This window comes from Lemur catta, chromosome 3, assembly GCF_020740605.2.
Source record: "Lemur catta isolate mLemCat1 chromosome 3, mLemCat1.pri, whole genome shotgun sequence".
Lineage (NCBI taxonomy): Eukaryota > Metazoa > Chordata > Mammalia > Primates > Lemuridae > Lemur > Lemur catta.
The window spans coordinates 58,737,052-58,761,041 of record NC_059130.1 but is presented as its reverse complement, the minus strand read 5'-3'; the positions used below and the strand labels follow the sequence as shown (position 1 = coordinate 58,761,041).

Sequence of the window (23,990 nt, the reverse complement as noted above, 5' to 3'; positions counted from 1 at the left end):
AGATCTGCTTTAATCCGTGAGACTGGTCCCAAGCACCAAGGGGGATGTTAGTCAGACGTGGGCCTCGCGCGGTGGCACAAGGAAGGCCCTCGTGGCGGGAGCCGCAGGGCGGGCAGCACGCGGAGGCTGCGGCCGGGCAGGGGTGCAGAGCCTGCCCCAGCCTCTCCCGGTGTCTCCGGACCCGCGGGGGCTGGGGCCTTTTGGCACCAATCCGGGATCAGCGGGACGACGCGCCGGGTCCCACAGAAGCCCGTCACGTTCTCCAGGCCAGTCCACACAGAGGGACGTTCGTCAAGAAAAGTGGCGGGAAACCTCCTCCCTGGGACACCCGTGCGACCTGCGTGAGCCGCTCTGGGAAGGCAACCTGCAGAACTTGACCTCTTCTCGCACCCGGTCCCCCGGCCCCTAGCACTGCGCCGCCGCACAGGGGTGAGGGGGCTGGGAGCCGCCTGCCCCACCGTGTCACCCGGAGGCCGCGCGCTGGGAGGTGCGTCCTGGCCAGCGGGGAAGCCGGCCGGAGAGGCTCCCAGGGGCCGGAGGAGAAAGCGCGCGCGAACCCAGCCCGGCCCGGCCGCGCGCGGCTGGGAAGCACATGTTCATACAAACACTGCCACAGGGCGGTCTTCCTCCGCACCCCGCCCCCAGCGGACGCGGTCAGTTCTGCCCCGGCCCTCCTCCCCCCTACTCTCCTGGGGGACAGACTCCGCAGAAAACCACCACTGCCGCGTTCGCCCCTCTCGTTCCCAGAGCCAGAAGCAAACTTGTGTAACCCACTGACCTCTTCCAGGGGGACCAGGGCAGCCAGCCAAGGCCGCGCACCCCCATCCATGCCCTTTGCCCAGGGAGGAAGTGGGAGCAGATGCAGCGCCGAAAAGGGAGGTGGGGTGCCCGTTAGGGCCCGCCCGAACACTCCCCAGGAGGGGCGGCCCCGCCCCCGCCCCCGTTCCCGCGGACCAGCCCCTAGTGCCCTGCTGCGAACGCTCCTGCCCCGCCGACAGTGATCAGGGCGCAGCCTCCGCTCTGGATGGGCAGCACGTTTGTTGGCCTTCTAGCAAGAGGCGACTGCCTCTGAGCCCGTGGGTGCAGCAGCGCCCCAACGCCCCGCACCCCCGCCCGCCACACACACACACACACACACACACACACACACACACACACACCGGGCAGCCCTGCCCCGTGCCTGTGCCCAGAGGTCCAGGCTGCGCGCACGGAGCCCAGGGAACCTCTGGTGTCGCAGCAGTAGCCAGGCTGGACGCCCTGAGGAGCGCCGCGGGGAAGTAGGACCTCAGCTGGGGCCCTGGGGAGGAGAAGGGGAGGAGGGCGCGAGGGCGGCAAGTAGCGGAGCCCAGCTCGAGGACGTCGAGACTCCCGCCAGCTAGCCTTTCCTCCCGAGCCACAGGATCGCTGTAGCATAAACTGTCTGAGACCAGCTGGCACGAAACTTCCTTTCAAGTACAGTATTTTACAAATTGAGAAGACAAGGGGAAGATGCCACTGCTGCTCGCCCGCTCCCAAAGCCAAAAAGTGCCAAGGAGACGAACCACAGATCTCCAACCGGCTCAGTGGATCCAGGGGGTGGAGAGAAGGGTTGGTCTAACCCCTACCCGGCCGGGTGGGCTACTTACGTTTTTGTCGTGGGGGAGACTTTTCCACGCCTTGTCCTGTGGGCTTCTAAATGCATTTGTATGCATTTGTCCGTGCAGCAAAGCGCTAACGGAAAACAGAAGCCAACTCGAAACTGCTAAGGATGCAGGTACTGTCCATGAAAAAGGGGGGAAAATCACATGAAAACCATGCTCCAACTTTGCCACAAGGAAAAAAAAAGGAAGGGGGTGGTTAGAGGGGTAGGAAGTAGCACCCGAAGGGGAGGACAGATAGGCTTCCTAGCGCCCTGGCTCGGTTACGGACGAGCCCAGGGTAGTGCTCCCCTGGGAGCGCGGGGAGGAGGGGGACCTCACAGGGAGGCACCGGGCGCCGGCGGCAGCGGGAGCTCGGCGGCTGGTGCAGCCCTGGAGTTCACTTGCGGTTCAAAGGCGACTCTGTGACTCCAGTGGAGTCCTCTGATTTGGGCTTGGGAGGAGAAAGGAGTGGGGGGAGGGAAGGAGATGAAGAGGGGGAGGAAGTCCTTGGAGACAGCCCGCGCGCGAACATTTGTCCAGCAAACGCACACACCCACTTCGGAAATCAAGTCGGTGCGAGGGGGCCGGTGGCAACTGCAGGCGCTCGGCGTTGACTGCTGCCGACTGCTTAGCCTGGAAGAAGAGCAGCCAAGCAAATCCGGCCGGTGTTAAATTTCACCGCTCACTGACTTGCAATGACATCACCAAACAGTGCACACCTCCCCCCATGCCCCGAAACCTTCCGCCACCCAGCGCCGGGCCCAGGCGTCCCGGTTCCCCAGCCCCGCGGGGTCGGCCGGCGGGCCGCACCCTGGGCGCGCACTCTGCCTCCCGGCGCCGCCCGGATGCTTTCCCTTCCCACTTGGAGGTGACTAGTATGCTTCTGTCCTCGGTGTCCATGTACCGTTCCCCATAGCAGTAGTTCCCAATTTGATGTTTTCCTCTTGCGTGTCTCCTGTCCTCAGGCTGTTTCTCTGCCCTCTTCACCCACACCTTTCGAAATCAAACTTAGCTGAGCTGAGTCCTTCATCCCCATCCCACCCCCCTTTTTGCTTTATTTGCAGTTAGCCGTGGGGCCTAAGTCGCATTATTAACTGACTATAACTTTTCTTCTTTCTACCTTTCTGTTTTAATCTGGCCCCCTTGCTACTTTCTACTGACTTTTCTCCTGTAATCCACCTCTCTGACTTCTCCTGCCCTTTTCCTGTTCGCAAACATAGATTAATGGCCCGCGGTTATGCATCAATACCATACTAACACACCACAACCTTACCAACTTGAATACCTTCTTCAATTTTTGTAACAAATTTCTTTTTTGACACAAGCCTCCATATCTCCACAGCCTTATCATACTGAGAAGTCTACCTTCTGATTTTTGCAAAAACAAAACAAACAAATCCAAAACTAAAGTTCTGGTTTTATCTTCTTTATTAAGACTGGAAACTCCAAGAGGCCAGGGATCTATTATTATGCTCATTGCTGTGTTTTTAGTACCTAAAATACTACACCCAGCGTGTCTGTTGAATGAATGACTGCAGTATATCACTCCAAATATTTCCTTTCTATTCCATGTGCCATCCACAGCTGATGACCCTTGCACACACTGAAAGGGGCACCACATTACACACCCACACACAATAAAGGTTAAAGTGACTGTATTAGTGAATGAAAAATGATTGATGTCACTCTCAAGCTTGGTATTTTTTTCAATGCAAGAATATAGAGCTTAATTCATCTTCCCCCTCTCAATTTTTCAACTTTTTATTTTGAAATAATTTTAGATATATAAAAGAGTTGCAAAAAAATAGTACAAAATTCCTGTACACCGTTCCCCTGGCTTCCCCTAATGTTAACATCTTACATAACCAAATTACAATGATCAAACCCAAGCTATTAACACCAATAAAATACTAATAACTAATAGATAAATCTTATGGAAATGTAGTCAGTTTTTCCATTAATGTCCTTTGTCTGGTCCAAGACCTTACCCAGGATCCTACACTGTGTTTAATTAATTAATTGAATTGCTAGGTCTCCTTGCATCTGTAGCAGTCCTGCCTTCCTTTGTCTTTCATGACTGTGACACTTCTGAAGAGCACTGAGCAATCATTTTGTAGGTCACTCAATTTATATTTGTGTCAGATAGTCTCATCATCACATTCAGGTTATGTATTTGGGGCATAAATACCACTGAAGTGATGTTGTGCCCTTCTCAGGGCATCATCTTGGGTGTACATGATGTTGATATATCTCATACTGGTGATGTCAACCTTCATCACTTAGTTCAGATTCCCTCCTCCCAGGTTTTGCCACTGTAAAATCCCCCTCCAATTTTCGTTAACAGATAACAACAGCTTTCTGAAATCATCCTAGAAATCCAGGGCTGAGGGAATATAGTCATTCCTAAATGGCCTTAAACTCTGGTGTTTCTGCTTTTCACTGGTCAACTAACAGAGGACAGCTAATTTGGCTTAATGGAAAGAACAATAAAAGAGAATTTAGCTGATCTTAAGTAACAATCTCTGTCTCCATTTTACCATCAGTTATGTAAGGAGTGAAATATTTTTTCTATTCACAATATTGAATCTGAATGATGGAATATTGTATAAAATGAAGTAATTAAAATGTATCTCTGGTTCTTTGAGTGTAAGAAGAGAATATTTGCTAGTTAGAGTTAATGGAGTCCTTATCATGCAGATGCCAAAGAACACACATACTCTCAGACAGAGCACATTCATTCGGGGAGAGGAGGCATTTGCCCAGTAACAGATAAATAATGTAAGGTTTAAATGCTTATAGACTATACGATGATAGAGATTAGCATTGATCAAGACAGATTATCCAGACACCTTGGGACTTAGCTGGTCCATGAAAAGCAAAAAGGATTTACACAGGTGAGCAGAAATATAGTATGATTGGAAGACTAACAGCAAATAGACCAAGAGGAGGATATCTAAATCATTTTCAGAGAAAAGAGCAGATTCATCAGCATGAATTAGAGGTTTGAGCTTTGGAATAGGGGCTGGGGGCAAGCCATGGAAGTCCCTAGATGCCAGGTAAAGGGCTCTCTCAGTTGTTAGTAAACACACATCATGTTACCTGCCATGTGCCAAGAACTCTTCTAGGTACTGAGTGAAACTGGTGGACGAAATACATGAAAATTCTTCCCTTCATGGACTTTGCAGTCTACGGTCTAATATTCACTCCTAAAGGCAATAGGAAACTAATTAAGAACTTCCAAACTGATAAATAATTATGTTCCATATTCCCATTTTAAGATCAGTGAGCATCAAATGTTAGGATTGAAAGAATAAGTTAGGTGTAGGTGTTGAGATATGTTAATATTTTGAACTATGATGAGAATGGTAGAAAAGCTAAATAAGAGAATAATTATTAAAATGAATCAAGAAGAGCTGATAACTGGTTTGTTTGGGGAGGAAGGACATACATGAAATTGAAAACCTAAATGATAAAAAAAAATGACATTGGCCAATGTCAAAGGGGAAGACAACAAATTCAGACTGAAACATGTTATGTTTGAGATCATGGTAGGACATTCTATGGGAACTATTCAATAGAATAAAGGAGAAAGAGAAAGTTCAGGAAAGAGGCCAGAGCTAGAGTTTTAGATTTCTTCATCATCTGCACAAAATGTTATTTGAAGCTTTGATAGTGGAGTCTATTTTCAAAGAAAATACTACTGAAACAGAGAACAGAGAGCCAAGGATATAAACTTATAGAAAGTGGGAGGAAATAGTACAGAACTAAAGGAAAGAGAACAAGAAGCATATAGTATTATTAATTAGTAGTATAGGAGCTCAAAAAATGATAATATACTTCACAGCAAAGGAAACAATCAACAAAGTGAATAGACAAATCACAAAATAGGAGATATTTGCAAACTATGCATCTAACAAGTGATTTAATAACCAGAATATATAAAGAGCTCAACTCAATAGCAAAGAAAAAGATCCAATTAAAAACAGACAAAAGATCTAAACAGATATTTCTCAAAAGAAGACATATAAATGGCTAACAGATATATGAAAAAATGCTCAACATCACTAATCATCAGAGAAATGCAAATCAAAACCACAGTGCAATATTGTCTCATCTCAGTTAAAATGGCTTGTCTCAAAAAGACAGGCAATAACTAATGCTAGTGAGGATGTGGAGAAAGGGGAACCCTCAAATACTGTTGGTAGAAACATAAATTAGTACAGCCACTGTGGAGGAAAGTGGGAAGGGTCTTCAAAAAACTGAAAATAGAACTCCCATATGATCCAGCAATTCTACTACTAGGTATATATCCAAAAGAAAGGAAATCAATATATCAAAAAGATATCTACACTCCCATTTTTATTGCAGCACCATTCACAATAGCCAAAATATGGAGTCAACTTAAGTGCCCATCAACAGATGAATGGATAAAGGAAATGTGGTATATATACACAATGGAATATTATTCAGCCATAAAAAATGAAATCTTATCATTTCTGCAACATGGATGGAGCTGGAGGCCATTATGTTACGTGGAATAAACCAAGAACAGAACAACAAATATTGCATGTTCCCACTCATATGCAGGAGTTATTAAAGGTGGATCTAATGGAAATAGAGACCAGATTGGTGGTTACCAGAGGCTGAGGAAGGGGAGGGGAGAGGAAGAGAGGAAGGGGGAAAAAGAATATAAATGTATTTATTACTACTGATCTGCACACTTAAAAATGGTAGTGATAGTAAATTATATATGTATATTTGACCTCAATATAAAATTTTTTTTAAATCTATTGGAACAGTGCTGTTATAGGGCTATACCACCAGGATTATATTATCAATAAAGTTTGATTCTAGGGCTAGCGCATCCCTTGAACATATTAGATTCTAAATAAAAGTTCAATGACAATAATAATAACATAGCAAATACTTCCTAGTGCTTACTATGATCAGTATTGTTCTAAGTGTTTATATATATAAACTCATTTTATCCTCTTAGTCATATTAAGTGGGTATTTATTATCCTCACTATAAAGAGAAGTAAATAAAGGAAGAAAAAGATTAATTAAATTGCCTGAGATTGCAAAACTGGTAATCAAGATTTAAACCAATTCATACTGTCTCTGGATAAAGTCTATGCTCATAATTTCTCTCTTTCTCTCTCCCTTCTTCTCAAAAGAAAAGAGTTTCAAGATAAGGGGCTACTGAAATAGAATACAACATTCTGCCATAGATCCTTATCAGTATATAAAATTCAGTATATAATGAAGGTAGCATTTCAAAACTCTGTAGAAGCAGAACTACCATTTGATCCAGCAATCCCATTACTGGGCATCTACCCAAAGGGGAAAAAAAAACATTCTATAAAAAAGACATCTGCACCAGAATGTTCATAGCAGCACAATTCACAATTGCAAAGATGTGGAAACAACCCAAGTGTCCATCAATACATGAGTGGATTAATAAAATGTGGTATGTGTATACCATGGAGTTCTACTCAGCCACAAAAAACAATGGTGATCTAGCACCTCTTGTATTATCCTGGATGGAGCTGGAGCCCATTCTCCTAAGTGAAGTATCATAAGAATGGAAAGACAAGCACCACATGTACTCACCATCAGCTTGGTGTTAACTGATCAACACTTATGTGCATGTATAGTAGTAACATTCATCAGGGGTTGGGCAGATGGGAGGGGTGAGGAGGAGATGGGTATATTCACACCTAATGGGTGCGGTGCGCATCATCTGGGGGATGGACGCGCTTGAAGCTCTGACTTGGGTGGGGCAAAGGCAATACATGTAACCTAAACATTTGTACCCCCATAATATTCTGAAATAAAAAAAAAACTCTATAGAAAGGAAGACCTGCTTTGCAAATAGGGTTGAAACAATTAATCTTAGGGAGAAAAAAAGTTATTGCTACCTCATGCTGTATTCCAAAGTCAATTTCAGATACATTAATGGGCTATAAAAATACTAAATTCTGTGAAGATTTAGAAGTAAATATATATATAAATTTATCTTCTTTAGAGGTGAGGAAGATCTTTTTATGAATAAAAGTAAAGAATAAAACCAAAAAAATTATTTATATTTATTAAGTTGTTTATCAAATATTTATGAGACAGCAGTAGATTCCAGACTCTGCTAAGAACTGAGGATGAAACCATCAGACTCCCTCCCGCTGGCTCTCAAAGACACACAGTCTCTCGGAAAGACCTTGAAGTACCATTTAAAATTTTCAAGTGGTAAAATAAAGAAACAAAAATCATACACAATATAAACAAGTGAAGAGACAAATGTCAAACTGGGGGAAATATTTATAGTGCATGTCAGACAATATCGAAATAATTTCAAACTTATAAAAGTTGCAAAACATAGTGGGAAGAATTTCCACATGCCCTTCCCCCTATGCTCAACAAATGTTAACATGTTACCATGTTGACTTTATCATATTCTCCCTCTTTCTCCCTCTCCCGGAATTGTTTGAGAGTAAATTGCAGACATTGTACCAATTTACCCCTTCAGCACACCTCTTCTGTGTGTATTTCCTGAAAACAAGGTTATTCTCTTCCATAGTCACAGTTCAATTATCAAAAGCAGGAAATTAATAGTGATAATGTACTATTCTTTAATCTATAGACCTATTTAAGTTTCACCAATTATCTCTGTATGTCATAGGAAACCTTTTTGTTTTTTCCTGCTTCAGGATCACGTCTTACATTCAGTTGCATTTAGTCTCCTTTAATCTGGAACAGTTCCTGAGTTAAGGTTACCAAATCATCACTATTTGCCCAACTTTCCTGCTTTTTGCGCTAAAGTCCCATGTCCTGGGAACCCCACTCAGAACAGTTGCTCACGTCATGACCTTGACCATTTTGAAAGAGTTCAGATTATCATTATTATTATTATTTTGTAGAATGTCAAGGTGAAGATTTCTTATAAATCAATAAGAAAAGCGTTGACTGTAGAATTACAAACAATGGGCAAAAGAAAACTGCAATTTACATAGGAAGAAATAAAACTGGTCCAAAATATATAAAAATATGTAACTAATTCAATTCAAGAAATGCACTTTAACACAGTGAGCTCCCAAAGTAAATGATAAAGAATTTTAAAAATTATAACATCTAACGTTGGTGAGGGCAGAGTGAAGCAAGTACTCTTATAAATAGGTACATCTAGAGAGAAATTTGCCAATAAGGAGTAAGAGCTTTCAAAATGTTACGTGTTTTGATCAGTGATTTTGGTTCTAGAAATGCATCTTAAGAAAATAATAATCAGATCTGCCTATGAAGACATATATATAAGGATGATCATCACAGTATTACTGTACTTCTAAATCTATAAATCATAGTACATTCAGATAATGTAATGTTATATGACTATGAAATAATATTTTGAAGAATATTTCCTAACATGGAAAAATTCTTAAAATATTTAGTGGCAAAAACAAGATAAGAAGCTATCTACAATATATATGGGTGCACACAGTGTATGTCATGCATCCTAGAATAAAGACTGAAGGGAAATATACCAAAATATAGTACCATAAAAATAATTTCTAGGGGTGAAATTAATGATACTGATTTAAATTTTATCCTTTATTCTTTTTTATTTTGCCATTTTTATTTTTTACACTAAATGATATGATTTACATAAATCAGAAAAGGAAATAATAAGTTTCAAGATTGAAGTAAACAGTTGGATTTGGGCCCCTGAAGAGTATATGGGTGGTTTGGCATAACTAACATGGAGAATATTCTAGGGAAGAAGCAAAAAGGCATTACTAAGTGGATTAAAATGTGTTTGTGTAGCTAGAGAAAGGCAGATCTGTAAACTGACCTGGACTCTAGGACAACCACCTAGGTAGGTAAATACATACATACTTGTATAGTCATAACAGGGAGAAAACTCTACATTTTAAAAATTTGTGTTCACAAATCTTCCTATGATTTTTTTCTCCATAATGTGTTAAAGCAAGCTGGAGCCCTCTACTGGAATAGTTTTCTAGGAAAGGTAAAATTTACATTTGAAATTATAAAATGACAGGTTTACATGCCTCCATCCAGAGATGGAGTTTTTCATATTCAGTGCCCCCAAGACTACTTTCCTACTAACTGGATGCTAAGTTTTTCAATGTCATCTAGCATAAGGGAAGAGTTATTCTTATGCTAATAAAAGAATAGGCTGAATGGAAGTGGACTACAGAGAACCCACAGTTAGGTGAAATAGTTACACAGCAATTGGCAGATGTTTGCTTGGGTATCGATGGAATCTTATTTATAACGTAACTGAAGAATGAGCAGGCTGAGGTAAGAATGTAGGAGGAAAAAGTCAAGATTTTGAATTTCAAATGTAAGGAAAGATGAAATATAGTCTTTTCCTTTAGAAAGTATTTCAATAATAATTGCCATTTGGAATTATTAAAGGACCAAATAAAATGTCTTGCTTCTCTCAGGTTTCATTGTATCTTTGGTTCTTTTCTAAAAAGTTTTGTTTTCCCCAACTGTGATTAGCACTACAATTTTCCAAAAGCTGATGTCAAGTATTTTAGCATATTTTGCATGAATACTCAGGAAAATGCTGTTAACTTTAACAGAGAACTTAATTTATAGAAATCAGTGATACAATAACATTATCAAAAGTCACTTCAGAACTGATTGTGGGTAGTTATCTGCCTGTGGTGACATATAATAACTCTAATTCAAACCCATGATCCTCTATCCACCTTAAATTAAAATTCCTCCCACCTTACTAATTGCATTAGAAAATTCAGTATGGAACATTTTTATTTTCTCTTTTCCAACAATTTCAAAGTGAATAAAGACCACACACTTTTCAAAAAAGGAAAACAGACTAATGGTAAGAATATTTTCTGAAGTGTAGAAGTGGAAGAAACTTTTCCATATTTTGGAATAAGATTCTTTCAACAATATGAAAGATCATAAAAAGATCTGTTTTCCAAAGAAGAGGAGGAAAAGTTAATTTGCACCAGGCCAGTCTCTGAAATTAATAGGGAGGCAATGAATGGCTACAATCATGCCTCACATGATTGCAAGTCTTGGCATAAACGAGAAAGGGCATATCCATTTCTGCCAAAGTAAAATTTCAGTCTAATCCATGTTAAAATCTGATTAGTCCCCATAAGAAGATCAAAACACAATATGAATATTTTAGCATATGTAGAGTTAAAGCAAACATATTCAAAATTATGGTGATGTCAAGATTGTTTGAATTCTGCACAGGGGAGATCTAAGGATGAGTGTGGTGTTTGTTTTCAGGTAATCTGATTGCTGAAGAGAATTTGAGGAACAAAATGAAGCTGGGAAGACAAGGAGAGAATTGATGTTACCGAACACTTCCGTGTAATGAGCATAGTTCTAAGTGCTTTACCTTATTTTATATAATCTTCTCAGCCACCCAATGAGGAAACATTATTATATTCATTTTATAAATAAGAAAAGTGAGGCTCTAAGAGGTTAATTTACTTTTCCAAGGTCAAACAGCAAATAAATTGTAGAGCTGGAACCCTGGCTCAGATCCATCAAATTCTAAAATTCATGCTCTTTGGAATCCAATGGTTCTCAAACTTTAGTGTGTATGTAAGTCACATGAGTTGAATTTTACAGTTACAGATTCCTGAGTCTAATGCCTAGAGACACATTCTGATTGAGTATATCTGAGGTGGGCCTCAGGAATCTGCATTTTTAACAAAACACTGCAGGTAATTTTGATGGAGATAGAGCAGTGATCATATGTTAACATGTTAAGCCATTCTTGATTTAGTTGCCAACATAATACTTATTGACTGCATGTGAAATCTCTTAATGAGTCATACTCTTATTCACGTATACCTGGGAAGAATAGTTGTGGCTTAATTGAAATTTCATGCTTAAATGTTTATTTAATGAGTGAATGAATAACAAATAAGAAATTGCATGCCTACTATACAACAGGCAATGTTCTAAGACCAGGCTTTATGAAAATATACGGCATAATATAATTATTACTCTTAAGGAGTTTATAACCTGACAGGAACAGAATCTAGTAAGAAAAACCAACTAGTATAGATGATAGGAAAACGTAAGAATAACTGGTAATATAGGGCAATTGGGGCACAAAGGAATAGTGCACAACTCTATTGCAGGTGAATGGGACATACAAAGCTCAGGCCTTTAAGAATGAGTAGTATTTTAGGCTGGGTGCAGTGGTGTGAGTGGCTCATGCCTGTACTCCTAGCACTATGGGACGCCAAGGTGGGAGGATCGCTTGAGGTCAGGCATTCTAGACCAGCCTGAGCAAGAGTCAGTCCCCGTCTCTACTAAAAATAGAAAAATTAGCCAGGTGTGGTGGCTGCACCTTTAATTCCAGCTACTCGGGAGGCTGAGGCAAGAGAATTGCTTGAGTCCAGGAACTGGAGGTTGCTGTGAGCTAGGCTGACGCCATGGCACTCTAGCCCAGCTGACAGAGCAGAACTCCATTTCAAAAAAAAAAAGAATGAGTAATATTTGTCAAGCCAATCTGGGGACAAGTGGCAGTGTGGGCAATAGCATGGAGGTGTGAAAGGCCCTGACCCTGTTACTGGGGACCTGTAGTTGGAATAGCTACAGTATAGAGATAAGGCTGGAATGATCATAGAGAGTCTTTCAGGAATCTGGACTTAGCCTAATTTTCTTCTCTATTAGACCAGAGCAATTTGAAGGATTCTTTTATATTAGTGCAAATGGCTATGATGCCTTGGAAATCAATGAAACATTTGAGAGAAGTATGCTTAAATTTTACTCAGTTTAAAATATGGGTCCTGGAAGTTAAAATTTTTTTTGTGTGTTTGGAACATGAGGCAACTTAGTTTGAGACATAGACTTTGTTAAAGTAACAAGGGATCCTTACTCTGGTTGCAATAAAAAGGAGGGGGGCTACGCCTATTACTTTTTTTTTTTTTTGAGACAGAGTCTTGCTCTGATGCCCAGGCTAGGGTGCAGTGTTGTCATCATAGCTCACTGCAACCTCAAGCTCCTGGGCTCAAACGATTCTCCTGCCTCAGCTTCCCGAGTAGCTGGAACTACAAGAATACACCACCCCGTACACCTAATTTTTGTATTTTTTATAGAGACAGAGTCTTGCTCTTGCTCAAGCTGGCTTTGAACTTCTGACCTCAAGCAATCCTCCCACCTTGACCTCCCAGAGTGCTAGGATTACAGGCGCGAACCACTGAGCCCGGCCTCTATACCTGTTCTTTAACAAGGGACTTTAAGAAGATGACAAAAAGATTCATAAAAAATGACTTAATATTCACTTTGGGAAGAGAACTACATACATTTTGTCACATAGTTAACCAAGACATGTTTATATACAGCAGCTTACAAACGAAAAAGTCTCTCAATCCCTCCTCACTAGGGAAACTGATGAAAACCCTTGGCTTGGTTGGCCAGGGAATTTTTTCAGTTCTGATCCTATCTGGATTTCCTTTTACTACTCAAACTTTGTTGATCTTTGCTGCTACTGTTTCCCTCCCGTTTGTTTACATTAGGATATTTCTTCTTTTGTTGTGGGCCTTTATTCTCTGTCTCTTATAAATTTACTCAGATATATATCTGAAACAGTTGGCAGAATGATCTTTCTTTCTTGGAAGATCTTCTTGGATCTAGTGAGCTCCATAATGTTTTCTTCCATGTGGATCCCCAGGGTCTTCGCAGTGCTGTGGGCCACGTACTGCTAGATTCTGAGTTTTTCTAGGAAGTGTAACATATTGACAGGGACTAGACATGAAAACCAGTAGTTCCCTTAGACAGAAAGAGACACTCTACATATTTTGCATAATGCTAAGAGTCCACCATTGCAGTCCCACCAGTCATATTCCCTTTGAGCAGAATCTCAAGTTTATGCAGTTCAGTCATTACATAGCTGCTGTAGCCTAGCTAGTCTCTTCAAACAAAAAAAAAAAAGGAACTAAGATGAACCCATTGTCTATTAATTACATATCTCTGACATCCCAATTACTTCTTTCTTATTTTTCCTGTCTTACAGTTCTAGCCCTTTAGAATAGATTCCATATTGCTCATTTGTGAAGTGAACTAAATGGAGGTACTAAGTGGTCTGTAGTCAACTCACTTTTCTCTGGCAGGGGGCCTTAATCAGTTTTAAGGTCAGAACCAAGTGCCTAGAATAATCTGAATCCAAACATGAACCATGATAAAATAAAAGGGAAACATATGTATGGTAGATTCACCCAGTAGCTACTCTAATATTTTATTTTGGTCTGCCCTCCAAACAAGTGTGAGTGTGTGTGTGTGTGTGTGTGTGTGTGTGTGTGTGTGTGTGTTTAAAATTTTTAAAAAATTAAAGTATGGCCAAGAGGATGTTTGTTATAATGGGCATCATGCCTATATAGTGAAGTGTTACAGTGGCACCATTCATACCACTCAAGTTCACAATCTGTCAGCATTTCCATTTTAAACCCCTTTTGAATGAATTCCAAAAGCTACAGCATTACCAGAGAGCCCATTAATTTTCATAAGTATATTCTGGTATTTCAGAATTTGCCTTTGAAACTTTAGAGATTTCTCCCCTGACTCCCTCTTCCCATTAAAAAATAATTGTTACAAATAATGTCCTCCTGATAACAGATATTATAGCATGTTGGAGACAGGAGAGAGACTGATTGGGGGAGAACTCTCTATAGAGATATAAACTTTTCTAAACCTTTTAGTGTATCTCCACCCAAATGATTTTATAGCACTATTATTATTTATAGAGCAATTTATGGGAATAATAGGTATTTCACTAGTGATAGGAAAGTTTCTACCCAGATTTATTTTTCCTAAATCTCCTCTGGAAATTTCTGTCATTTTTCATAGGACAAAATTCTATTCTAAAAGTTGCTTTAAAAATTTTAATATTATACTTTTTAATTAGAATGCAATACTGTTATAGATGTGCATAAATAAATAGTTTTCAAATAATAGTTTGAAGATATGCTACCAGATAACTGAACTGCTTAGAATCGTAATAACACACTGAATGGCATCTCCTATTGTTAAAACTAATTATCAAGAAATGTATCATTGAAAGAGAGTTCATCATGTGTATGTAAAATTTAAAGCAGAAAGAAACAATAATATCATATAAGAAATATTACATTATCAGTACCTTTGACACCTATGTGTGCCCTCCCTTCCCCTCTCCCACACCTCATTCCAAGTCACAGCTTCTAACATTTAAAAAATATTTAAAACAAAGTTTAAGCTGAAAGAATTTTGTTTTTCAGTACATGAAGAATTAATGTTTACTTAAAGGCTCTTGTAAAAGAGTATAGTAGGAACTGTGATCTTTCTTTCCCCACTGAAAATAAATCCTTTGGTTTTTAGCTTCAAACACTTATGTATTTGTCTGGTCAATCTGTCCATGACTCCTTCTCTAAGGCTCATCTAGATCTTTGCTTGAAAAGAGCTCTCCCATTTCTGATCTCTCTGTGCCAACTCAGTCTGTCTGCCACAGTTGTTTCCCAGCAGAACTGAAAATAAGAAAAGTGTGTGATTAATAGTAGGACTCAGTATAACTACACTTACCAGGAACTATTGGCTTTCATCCAATGAGAAAATGAATCCAAACAATTATATTTGACCCTCTTGTACTCTAAAATAAGATTTCCGGCTTAGGCACACTTTTATTTATTCAAAGATCTCAAAGGTTTTAGATTGGCAAGAATTCCAAGGTGAAATTTCCTAAATTCACCATTTGAATTGCACCTTCTAAAATTATTTTTCCTGACATATGATTCTTAGTCTTTAACATTTACTATGATATAGTACTTCTCCTGTCTTTGTTCAAGCAAAAACTGAAGTTTATACTAACCATATGAACGAATCATGTAGAGATATTTCCCTTCCTCTTGTTTTATTTAGTGTTTGTGCCCTGATTATTAAATCAAGATTCTTTTCCTGTGAACCCGCTATGTATGTGTATGTGTGTAGAGACTCACAATTCAAAACCAATTTCTTTCTCCTTCATTGCTGCTCTTTATTTCAAGTCTATCTTTTTAGCTCATATTTCCATATTTTAACTTAAGAAGTAAATTGACTGAAAGGTATTAGTTGGTTAATATACAAATTACTTCTCTCTTCAGAGGAAATTTTAGTCATGTTTGAAGGATCTATTAATATAACGCCTCTTTAAATTAATGGAATTAAATTATTAATGGAATAATTTGTGTTAATATTGACTAAAACTAAAAGAAATACAAGACCACCTTGATGTTTAAACTGTCTCAAAATTAGGGACTTAAGATGGTAGCTGTTCACTGTAATTACCTATCCTTTTCTTCTCAAAGGGTGTTTTGGTTTTTTAAAATTTTCCTACTCTCAAAACCACTATATGGGATGTGTAAAACAAAATATTTGTAGCCTAGGACCAGAACAATATATTTTGGATTATATACTCAAGGGGAAAGTATTTAGAATTCCATTAGTGCCAGCACAAAAATACGGAGCATTACTTTGGTTAAAGAATACTAAGTGTGGATAGAAAACATTTAGGAAATACAAGGAATGGAAAGAATTAGACTATGTCTTCAAGGGTAACCAGACTAATTCTAGGAGAGATGGATGTTCTTCCTAAAAATCTTTGGTTTAGACTTTGGTTTGAATAAAATGTAAGAGAAACATCTCAGGAGAACAGTAGCTAAGATGAATTTTTTCCCTGATTAGCATTTTATAAAAGAAGACATGAAAGGAAAGATTTTTAGGCTCATGTATCAAATTGCATAAAAAATTGTTTCCATTATTTGAATGTTATGAATGAATATCTGCTTTGTGTGGAATGCTTCTTTTAAATGCATTATGATATTAAGTACATTTATGCAAATAATGGGTGAAGATTTTAATATTATATAAATATCATCTTTCTTATGTGATACTTCTGAAAGATTCTGCTAACTCCCTTACCTTTGGCTTAAGATATCAGTGAAATCATATGTGCTTTTTAGGAAATCTGTAGTAATATATAAAATCCCCCTCCTACTCTGGATGAGAGAATCACTGCTCCTTTCAGGTACCTACATTTCTATAAGTAAGTATTAATATATAATGTACAGTTGAAAAAGTCCATGCACATTTATATTCGATATAGGAGAGTGGACTTAGCCCAATATGGAATCAAATCCCAGCTTTTCCACTTAGAAGCTATGGGACCTCAGGTATATTATTTAACCTCTCTCAGCTTCAGTTTCCCTGTTTGCAAAATGAGGATAATAGGGGTACTGTAAAGATTATGTGAAAAAATCCATGTAAGATGCCAAAATGTCACTGGCATATAGCACATGCTCAATAAATGTTACTGTATCCTAGCTATCCTTTGAGATCTGCAGTCTAAGTAATTTTAATCCTAATTTTACAAATGATGAAACAGACTTAAAGACATAGTCACAGAGCTGATGAATAGCAGTCACATTAGAAATATAGATCTTTCTGATGATAATGGTAATAATAACAGTAGTAACATGTTTACTATTATTAGGTAATGAATTTCATGCTGTTTGATGACATTTTACTCTAAAACTTAAACAACATACTTCAGGAATGGTGTCATGATTAGGAATTTGAACCCATTCATTGTGCCACAATAAAGAAATTATTATACATCATGGACATTAAATAACAGACCCTTTTTCTTTCTTATGTTTTAAATTTGCTTCTTATTTGCAACTAGTATAAAGCTTACATTGCAGGCAGGGAACAAATAATCCTCAGAGAGGAAAAAGGCTCTTTTCCCTAACTGCGTGGTCCAAACCCAGGACAACCAGAAACAGCCCATTTTCACTTGGAAACAAAACAAAACAAATGCTACAATTACTTAAGGTATCAGTTTAAACCAAGATGCATCTGCCTCCAAACCTCTCCAAATGGTAGCAATTATTGGTTTAATGTTGCTGACTTGCCACTAATCAAGGCATGTACTTATATCCTTATAAATGAGTGTGTTCATATAGCTAGTTTACACGTGAAACAAACATTTCTATGAATCCTAGAGTTGGTGTTTGCTTCAGACTCAGCCATTTCACCAGGTATTAGCAGGCAGGAGCTGTGTGCTGGGAGAGACTATTTCAGTAACAGAGATACTGTTTAATACTGGCCTGTGAATCTAATATAATCAGAAGAAAATCCTTTCTTCCAGTGTAATATTTCTTTATAAATGTATAAATGTTGCTGAGGGATTAATCAAAACAATTGTTCACACACACCATACACAAGCTGACCACTGTGAAGCCAGTTTGAGTTTACAAAGAACAAACTCTGACAGATAAATTTCCTTCTTGAACAGATTGGAAAAACTGGTGAATCAGCACTGTGTTGAATAGGAGTGGTGACAGTGAGCATCCTTGTCTTGTTCCAGCTCTTAAGGGGAATGAATGCTTTCAGCTTTTCCCCATTCAGTATAATGTTGGATGTAGTTTTGTTATATATGGATTTTATAATTCTGAGATATGTTCTTTCTATGTCTAGTTTGTTGAGGGTTTTTATCATGAAAGGTTGCTGGATTTTGTTGAATGCTTTTTCTGCATCCAGTGAGATGATTGTATGGTCTTTCTATTTGCTTTTGTTTATGTGGTGAATCACATTTATTGACTTACATATGTTGAACCATCCTTGCATCTCTAGGATGAAGCCCACTGGGTCCTGGTGGATTTTTTCTTTTAATGTGCTGTTGAATTCAGTTTGCTAGTATTTTATTGAGGATTTTTGCATCTACAGTTATAAGGGATATTCGTCTGTAGTTTTCTTTTCTTGTTGTGTCCTTTCCTGGCTTCAATATCAAGGTGATACTGGCTTTGTAGAATGAATTGGGGGGGCAGGTCCCTCCTCAATATTACGGAATAATTTCTGTATTATGGGTACCAGGTCTTCTTTGTAAGTCTGATAGAATTCAGCTGTGAATCCATCTGGTCCAGGGCTTTTTTATGTTGGGAGGTTTTTCATTACTGATTCAATCTCACTGATCATTATTGGTCTGTTCAGGAATTCTAGTTCTTCCTGGTTGAGTCTTGGGAAGTTGTGTGTATCAGGCAAAAGAAGCATATTAAGGGTATCCAAATCAGGAAAGGGGAGGTCAAAATATCACTTTTCACTGGTGACATGATCTTATATCTGGAAAAACCCAAAGATTCCATCAAGAGTCTCCTGGAATTGATAAATAAATTCAGCAAAGTCTCAGGATACAAAATCAATGTACATAAATCAGTAGCATATCTATATATTAATAACAGTCAAGCTGAGAGTCAAACCAAAGACTCAATACCATTCATAATAGCTACAAAGAAAATAAAATACCTACAGATATACTAAACCAAGAGGTGAAATACCTCTACAAGGAGAACTACAAAACTCCGAGGAAATAAACTGCAGAGGATACAAACAAATGGAAAAATATATCGTGTTCATGGATAGGTAGAATCAACATTATTAAAATGCCCATACTACCCAAAGTGATTTACAAATTCAACACAAAACCTATCAAATTTCCAAAATCATACTACAAAGAGCTAGAAAAAATAATTTTATGCTTTGTTTGGAACCAGAAAAGAGCCCAAATAGCCAAAGCAATCTTAAGCAAAAAGAACAAATCTCAAAGCTTCACATTACCAGACTTCAAACTATACTACAAAGCTATAGTAAGCAAAACAGCATGGTATTTGGTACATAAATACAGACATAAACCCCAGTGGAACAGAACAGAGAACCCAGACTTAATGCCATCTACCTACAACCAACTGATCTTTGATAAAGCAGACAATGTGCACTGGGGAAAGGAAGCCCTATTCAATAAATGATGCTGGGAAAATTGGATAGGCACATGCAGGAGAATGAAACAGAACCCCTACGTCTCACTACTCACAAAAATTAAAGCAAGATAGATAAAATATTTAGATCTAAGGCATGAAACCATAAGAATTCTAGAGAAAAATGTAGAAAAAACTCTTCTAGATATTGGCCTAGGCAAAGAATTTATGAAAAAGACCCCAGTGGCAATGATGGCAACAACAAAAACTAATAAAGGAGATTTGGTTAAACTAAAAACTTCTGCATAGCTAAGGAAACAATCAACAGAGCAAATAGACAACTACAGAATGGGAGAAAATACTCTCAAGCTACAAATCTGATAAACGGCTAATAACCAGAATTTACAAAGACCTCAAGCAAATCAGCAAGAAAAAATCAAACAACCCTGTTAAAAAGTGGGCAAAAGACACTAACAGAAACTTTTCAAAAGAAGATAGACTAATGGCCAACAAACATATGAAAAAAATGCTCAACATCACTAATCATCAGGGAAATGTAAATTAAAACCATAATGAGGTATCACCTTACCTCTGTTAGAATGGCTTTTATTAAAAAGTCCAAAAACAATAGATGCCAGCATGGACACTGAGAGAAAGGAATGCTTATACACTGTTGGCAGGACTGCAAATTAATACAAACTCTATGGAAAACAGTATGGAGAGTCCTCAAAGAATTAAAAGTAGACCTACCATTTGATCCAGCAATCCCACTGCTGGGTGGGATTTACCCAAAGTCATTTTATCAAAAAGACACCTGCATTTGAATGCTTATTGTAGCACAATTCACAATTGCAAAGATGTGGAATCAACCCAAGTGTCCATCAATTCATGAGTGGATTAACAAAATGTGGTATATGTATACCATTGAGTACTACTCAGCCATAAAAAAGGTGAATTAATACCTTTTGCAACAATCTGTATGGAACTGGAGACCGTTCTCCTAATTGAAGTATCACAGGAATGGAAAGACAAACACTATATGTTCTCACTATTAAATTGGAACTAACTGATGAGCACACAAGTGCACAGAGGGAAGTAAAACCCAGTGGAAAGCAACCAAAGGGAAAGGGGAAGGAGGGGAGGAGAATAAACCAACCTAGTGGGTAATATGAACACGATTTGGGTGATGGACACACCTATAGCCAGGACTCAAGCATTACAAAAATGATCCATGTAACCTAAAACATTTATACTCCCTTAATATTTTGAAATAAAATAAAAAAATAAACTGGTGAATCAAAGAACATATTTCAATACAGTGTATCTGGATCTTAACAAGGGATTTGATTAGATTTTTATGATACTCTTATGGAGAAAAGATTGAAATTATGTTTCAGATGAAAACATAAACCAAAGAATATAATGTATTATTATTTGAGGAATGTTAATTAATAAATAAATATGAACCTGCATAAATATCTTTCAGTACATTACGGAGTTCTGACATTGGTTCTTTCCAAGTAGAAATTTTCAAGTTCTTAAATAAGGACATTTGAAAATGCTGATCAAATTTGGAAATGATATAATGTTGGGATTTGAGAGGAGTAACTAGTATGTCCCAATATTTTTTAACTTTCCCAGTTTGAGCGCTGAAAGTCCCAAGTCATGAGAACCCCTCAGTTCAAGCAAACTGGAATAGTCAACCTAAATTTGGGCAGCACTTAGAAGGAGAAGTAAAAAATTACCAGGCAACACTCAAAAAAACACTGATTCATGAGATAGCCTAGTATGTTTGAGAAGGTACTAGTGGTTCAGGGTTGCTAAAGCATGTGTTGGTAGACAAGAACAGATAGCTAAAACTCAGGTTCCATAGGATCTTTCTTTTTTTCTAAAACTGTGATAAAATATACATATCATATACATAATATAAAATTTGACATTTTAACCCTTTTTAAGTGTACAGTTCAGTGGCTTTAAGTACATTCATGTTGTTGTGCAACCATGACCACCATCCAATCCTGAACTTTTTTCATCTTCCCAAACTAAAAATCTGTACCCATTAAGCATTAACTACCCCCATCCCCTAGCAAGCAGCATTCCACTTTCTGTCTCTATGAATTTGCCTACTCTAGATACCTCATATAAGTGGAATCATGTAGTATTTTGGTCCTTTTGTGATTGGCTAATTTTACTTAGCATATGGTCTTCAAGGTTCATCCAGGTTGTAATACACATCAGAATTTCTTTCCTTCTTAAGGCTGAATAATTGTATGTATATACCACATCTTGTTTGTCCACTCATTTCATTCATCTCATTTATCTTTCAGTGGACACTTCAGTTACTTCCACCTTTTGGCTGTTGTGAATAATACTGCCATAACCATGGGTGTACAAATATCTTTTTGAGTCCCTACTTTTAGTTCTTTAGGTATACTCAGAAGTAGAATTTCTGGATCATGTAGTAATTCCATTTTTAACTTTTTTGAGGAATGACCATACTGTTTTCCATAGTGGCTGCACTGCTTTGTTAGTACATTCCTACCAACACAGGGTTCCAATTTCACCACATCATTGCCAACACTTCTTCTTTTTCCTTTTCTTTCTTTTCTTTCTTTTCTTTTTTTTTTTTTTTTAGAGACAGTATCTCCCTTTGTCACCCAGGTTAGAGTGCATTAACTGATCATAGCTCACTGTCACCTCAAACTCATGGGCTCCAGTGATACTCCCATCTTCATCTCCCAAAGTGCTGGGATCATAGGCACAAGTCACTAGCACCTCTTTTTTCTTTTTGTTGGTAATCATGCTAATGTGTGAAGCAGCACCTCACTGAGATTTGATTAAGATTTCCCTAATGATTAGTGATGTTAAACACCTTTTCAAGTGCTTATTGGCCATTTGTATATCTTCTTTGAAGAAATATCTATTGAATCCCTTTGCCTATTTTAAATTTTTTTTAGTTGTAGGAATTATTTATATATTATTGCCATCCTATTGGGATGGCAATAATGTATATAGGGATCTTATATGATCCCTATTTAAGATCTATAGGATCTTAAATGCCATTAAATACATTAAGGTTATCCTTTCACAAGATCAAATCATTTAAGAATTCTGAGATTGTGTCAAGAGATTTAAATTTTAAGTGGTTCAATCTAGAGAAGTTAAGGAGAAAGACTGAAGAGAGTGAGGCCAGAGACAGGGAGGCAATACAGAACCTTTCATGATTGTCAGTCGAGAAACAATGAAGACCTTTGGTAGTGGAGTTGGGAGGAAGAAATATATATGAGATTTTTAACAGGGCAATATCAAAAGGGCTGCATGGCTGATGGGAGAAATAAAAAAATACTTCCTGGTTTCTGATTGTAGGAGACTGTGTAGATGCTGCCATCATTCACCAAGTTCAGTAGTCTAAGGAAAGGTAAAATGAATTTTGAATAAATTAAATATGAATAACCTGTGAGGCAGACAGATGGATATGCCTACTTGGTGGTAAAATATATTGACCTGGAGCTCAGCATGAAAGTCTGGGCTTGAGATGTACTTTTCACTATGTGAGTGAACCCTGAATCCATAGATTGTCCAGGGACAGTGTGTGAAATAAGAAAAGTATATTGGTTTTGGAGGAATACTGACCTGGCAGTGGAAGAGAAGCCCATAAACAAGAGAAAGAAAGAATATCCATGGAGGTAAAATCTACAGCAATATAATTGCAGCTCAGGGTAAGAACTTTGTAAAAATTAGAGTCATCCCCAAAATTGGGAAAAAAAATCCACTTGTTTGGTTGTTTGGATATCAAAGGAGAGATCCATTCCCTGGTAATGATTTGGCTTCCATGCTAAGAGCATAGTGTTTAATGGCTAGAAAAACCTACTGTTTCATCAGAAAACAACATGAATTAACAAAATCCTGGGAGTTCTTTACTTGTTTAATACTCAAGGTTTCCAGGACTGATTGAATTCATTAAGGAGAAATACATGAGCCTTTTTTTAGTTTTCCAAGTTAAAGGCCAGGCATATCCCACTCAGAAATTGCTGAAAATATTTTGGGAATATAAGCCAAAATAATAACTGTGATTCCCTTATAAATAATGCTTGCTGAAAGGCTCAGAATTCATGGCCAAAACACTCTGGTTCCAGTAAGATGAGTGAGAGAACTTGCCAGCACTTCAGAATACAACTCCTCCTGGGTCAAAGGAAGGCTCTGTGTGTGTTACAGTTTTATTTAGTTATTAAATGGGAAAATAATCAGTAAAGGAAATGTGAAAAGGAGCATAAACCAGAATTACTCTTGTTTTCTGTCCCAAATCACAAGGTTTACAGAATCCCAGGGAAATGGAAACCAAAAGAGTAAAATCTCTCCAAACAGCCACTTGATAAATATTCCATCTTCTGGCTGGAAGGAGATAGAGCAACCTTTGCTTTGAGTTCTTTATTTGGTTCTCTAACTCATAACAAGGCCCACCTTCCCAATGCGCTGACTGACAGCACAGCTGCATTCCCTCAGACAAGGTCTGCTCCAGAGACCCACCAGACCTGGATGAAGTTCAGATCAGCAGTTAATGTGATCCCATTCAGTCTCCAAGGAATAGTAACTGGCTTTCC

The 23,990-nt window shown here is 38.5% G+C and overlaps 1 protein-coding gene across 1 annotated transcript in view; it reads right to left on the bottom strand.

Annotated features, from left to right (window-relative positions):
• The window catches only part of COL24A1 (collagen type XXIV alpha 1 chain), a 330,570-nt gene extending 328,518 nt beyond the window's left edge, over positions 1-2,052 (bottom strand). The window contains exon 1 of the mRNA XM_045547618.1: positions 1,626-2,052. Coding sequence (XP_045403574.1) covers positions 1,626-1,681 — 56 coding nt within the window. The 5' untranslated portion in view covers positions 1,682-2,052. The remainder of the gene's footprint in view (positions 1-1,625) is intronic.
• Between the last annotated feature and the right edge of the window lie 21,938 nt (positions 2,053-23,990).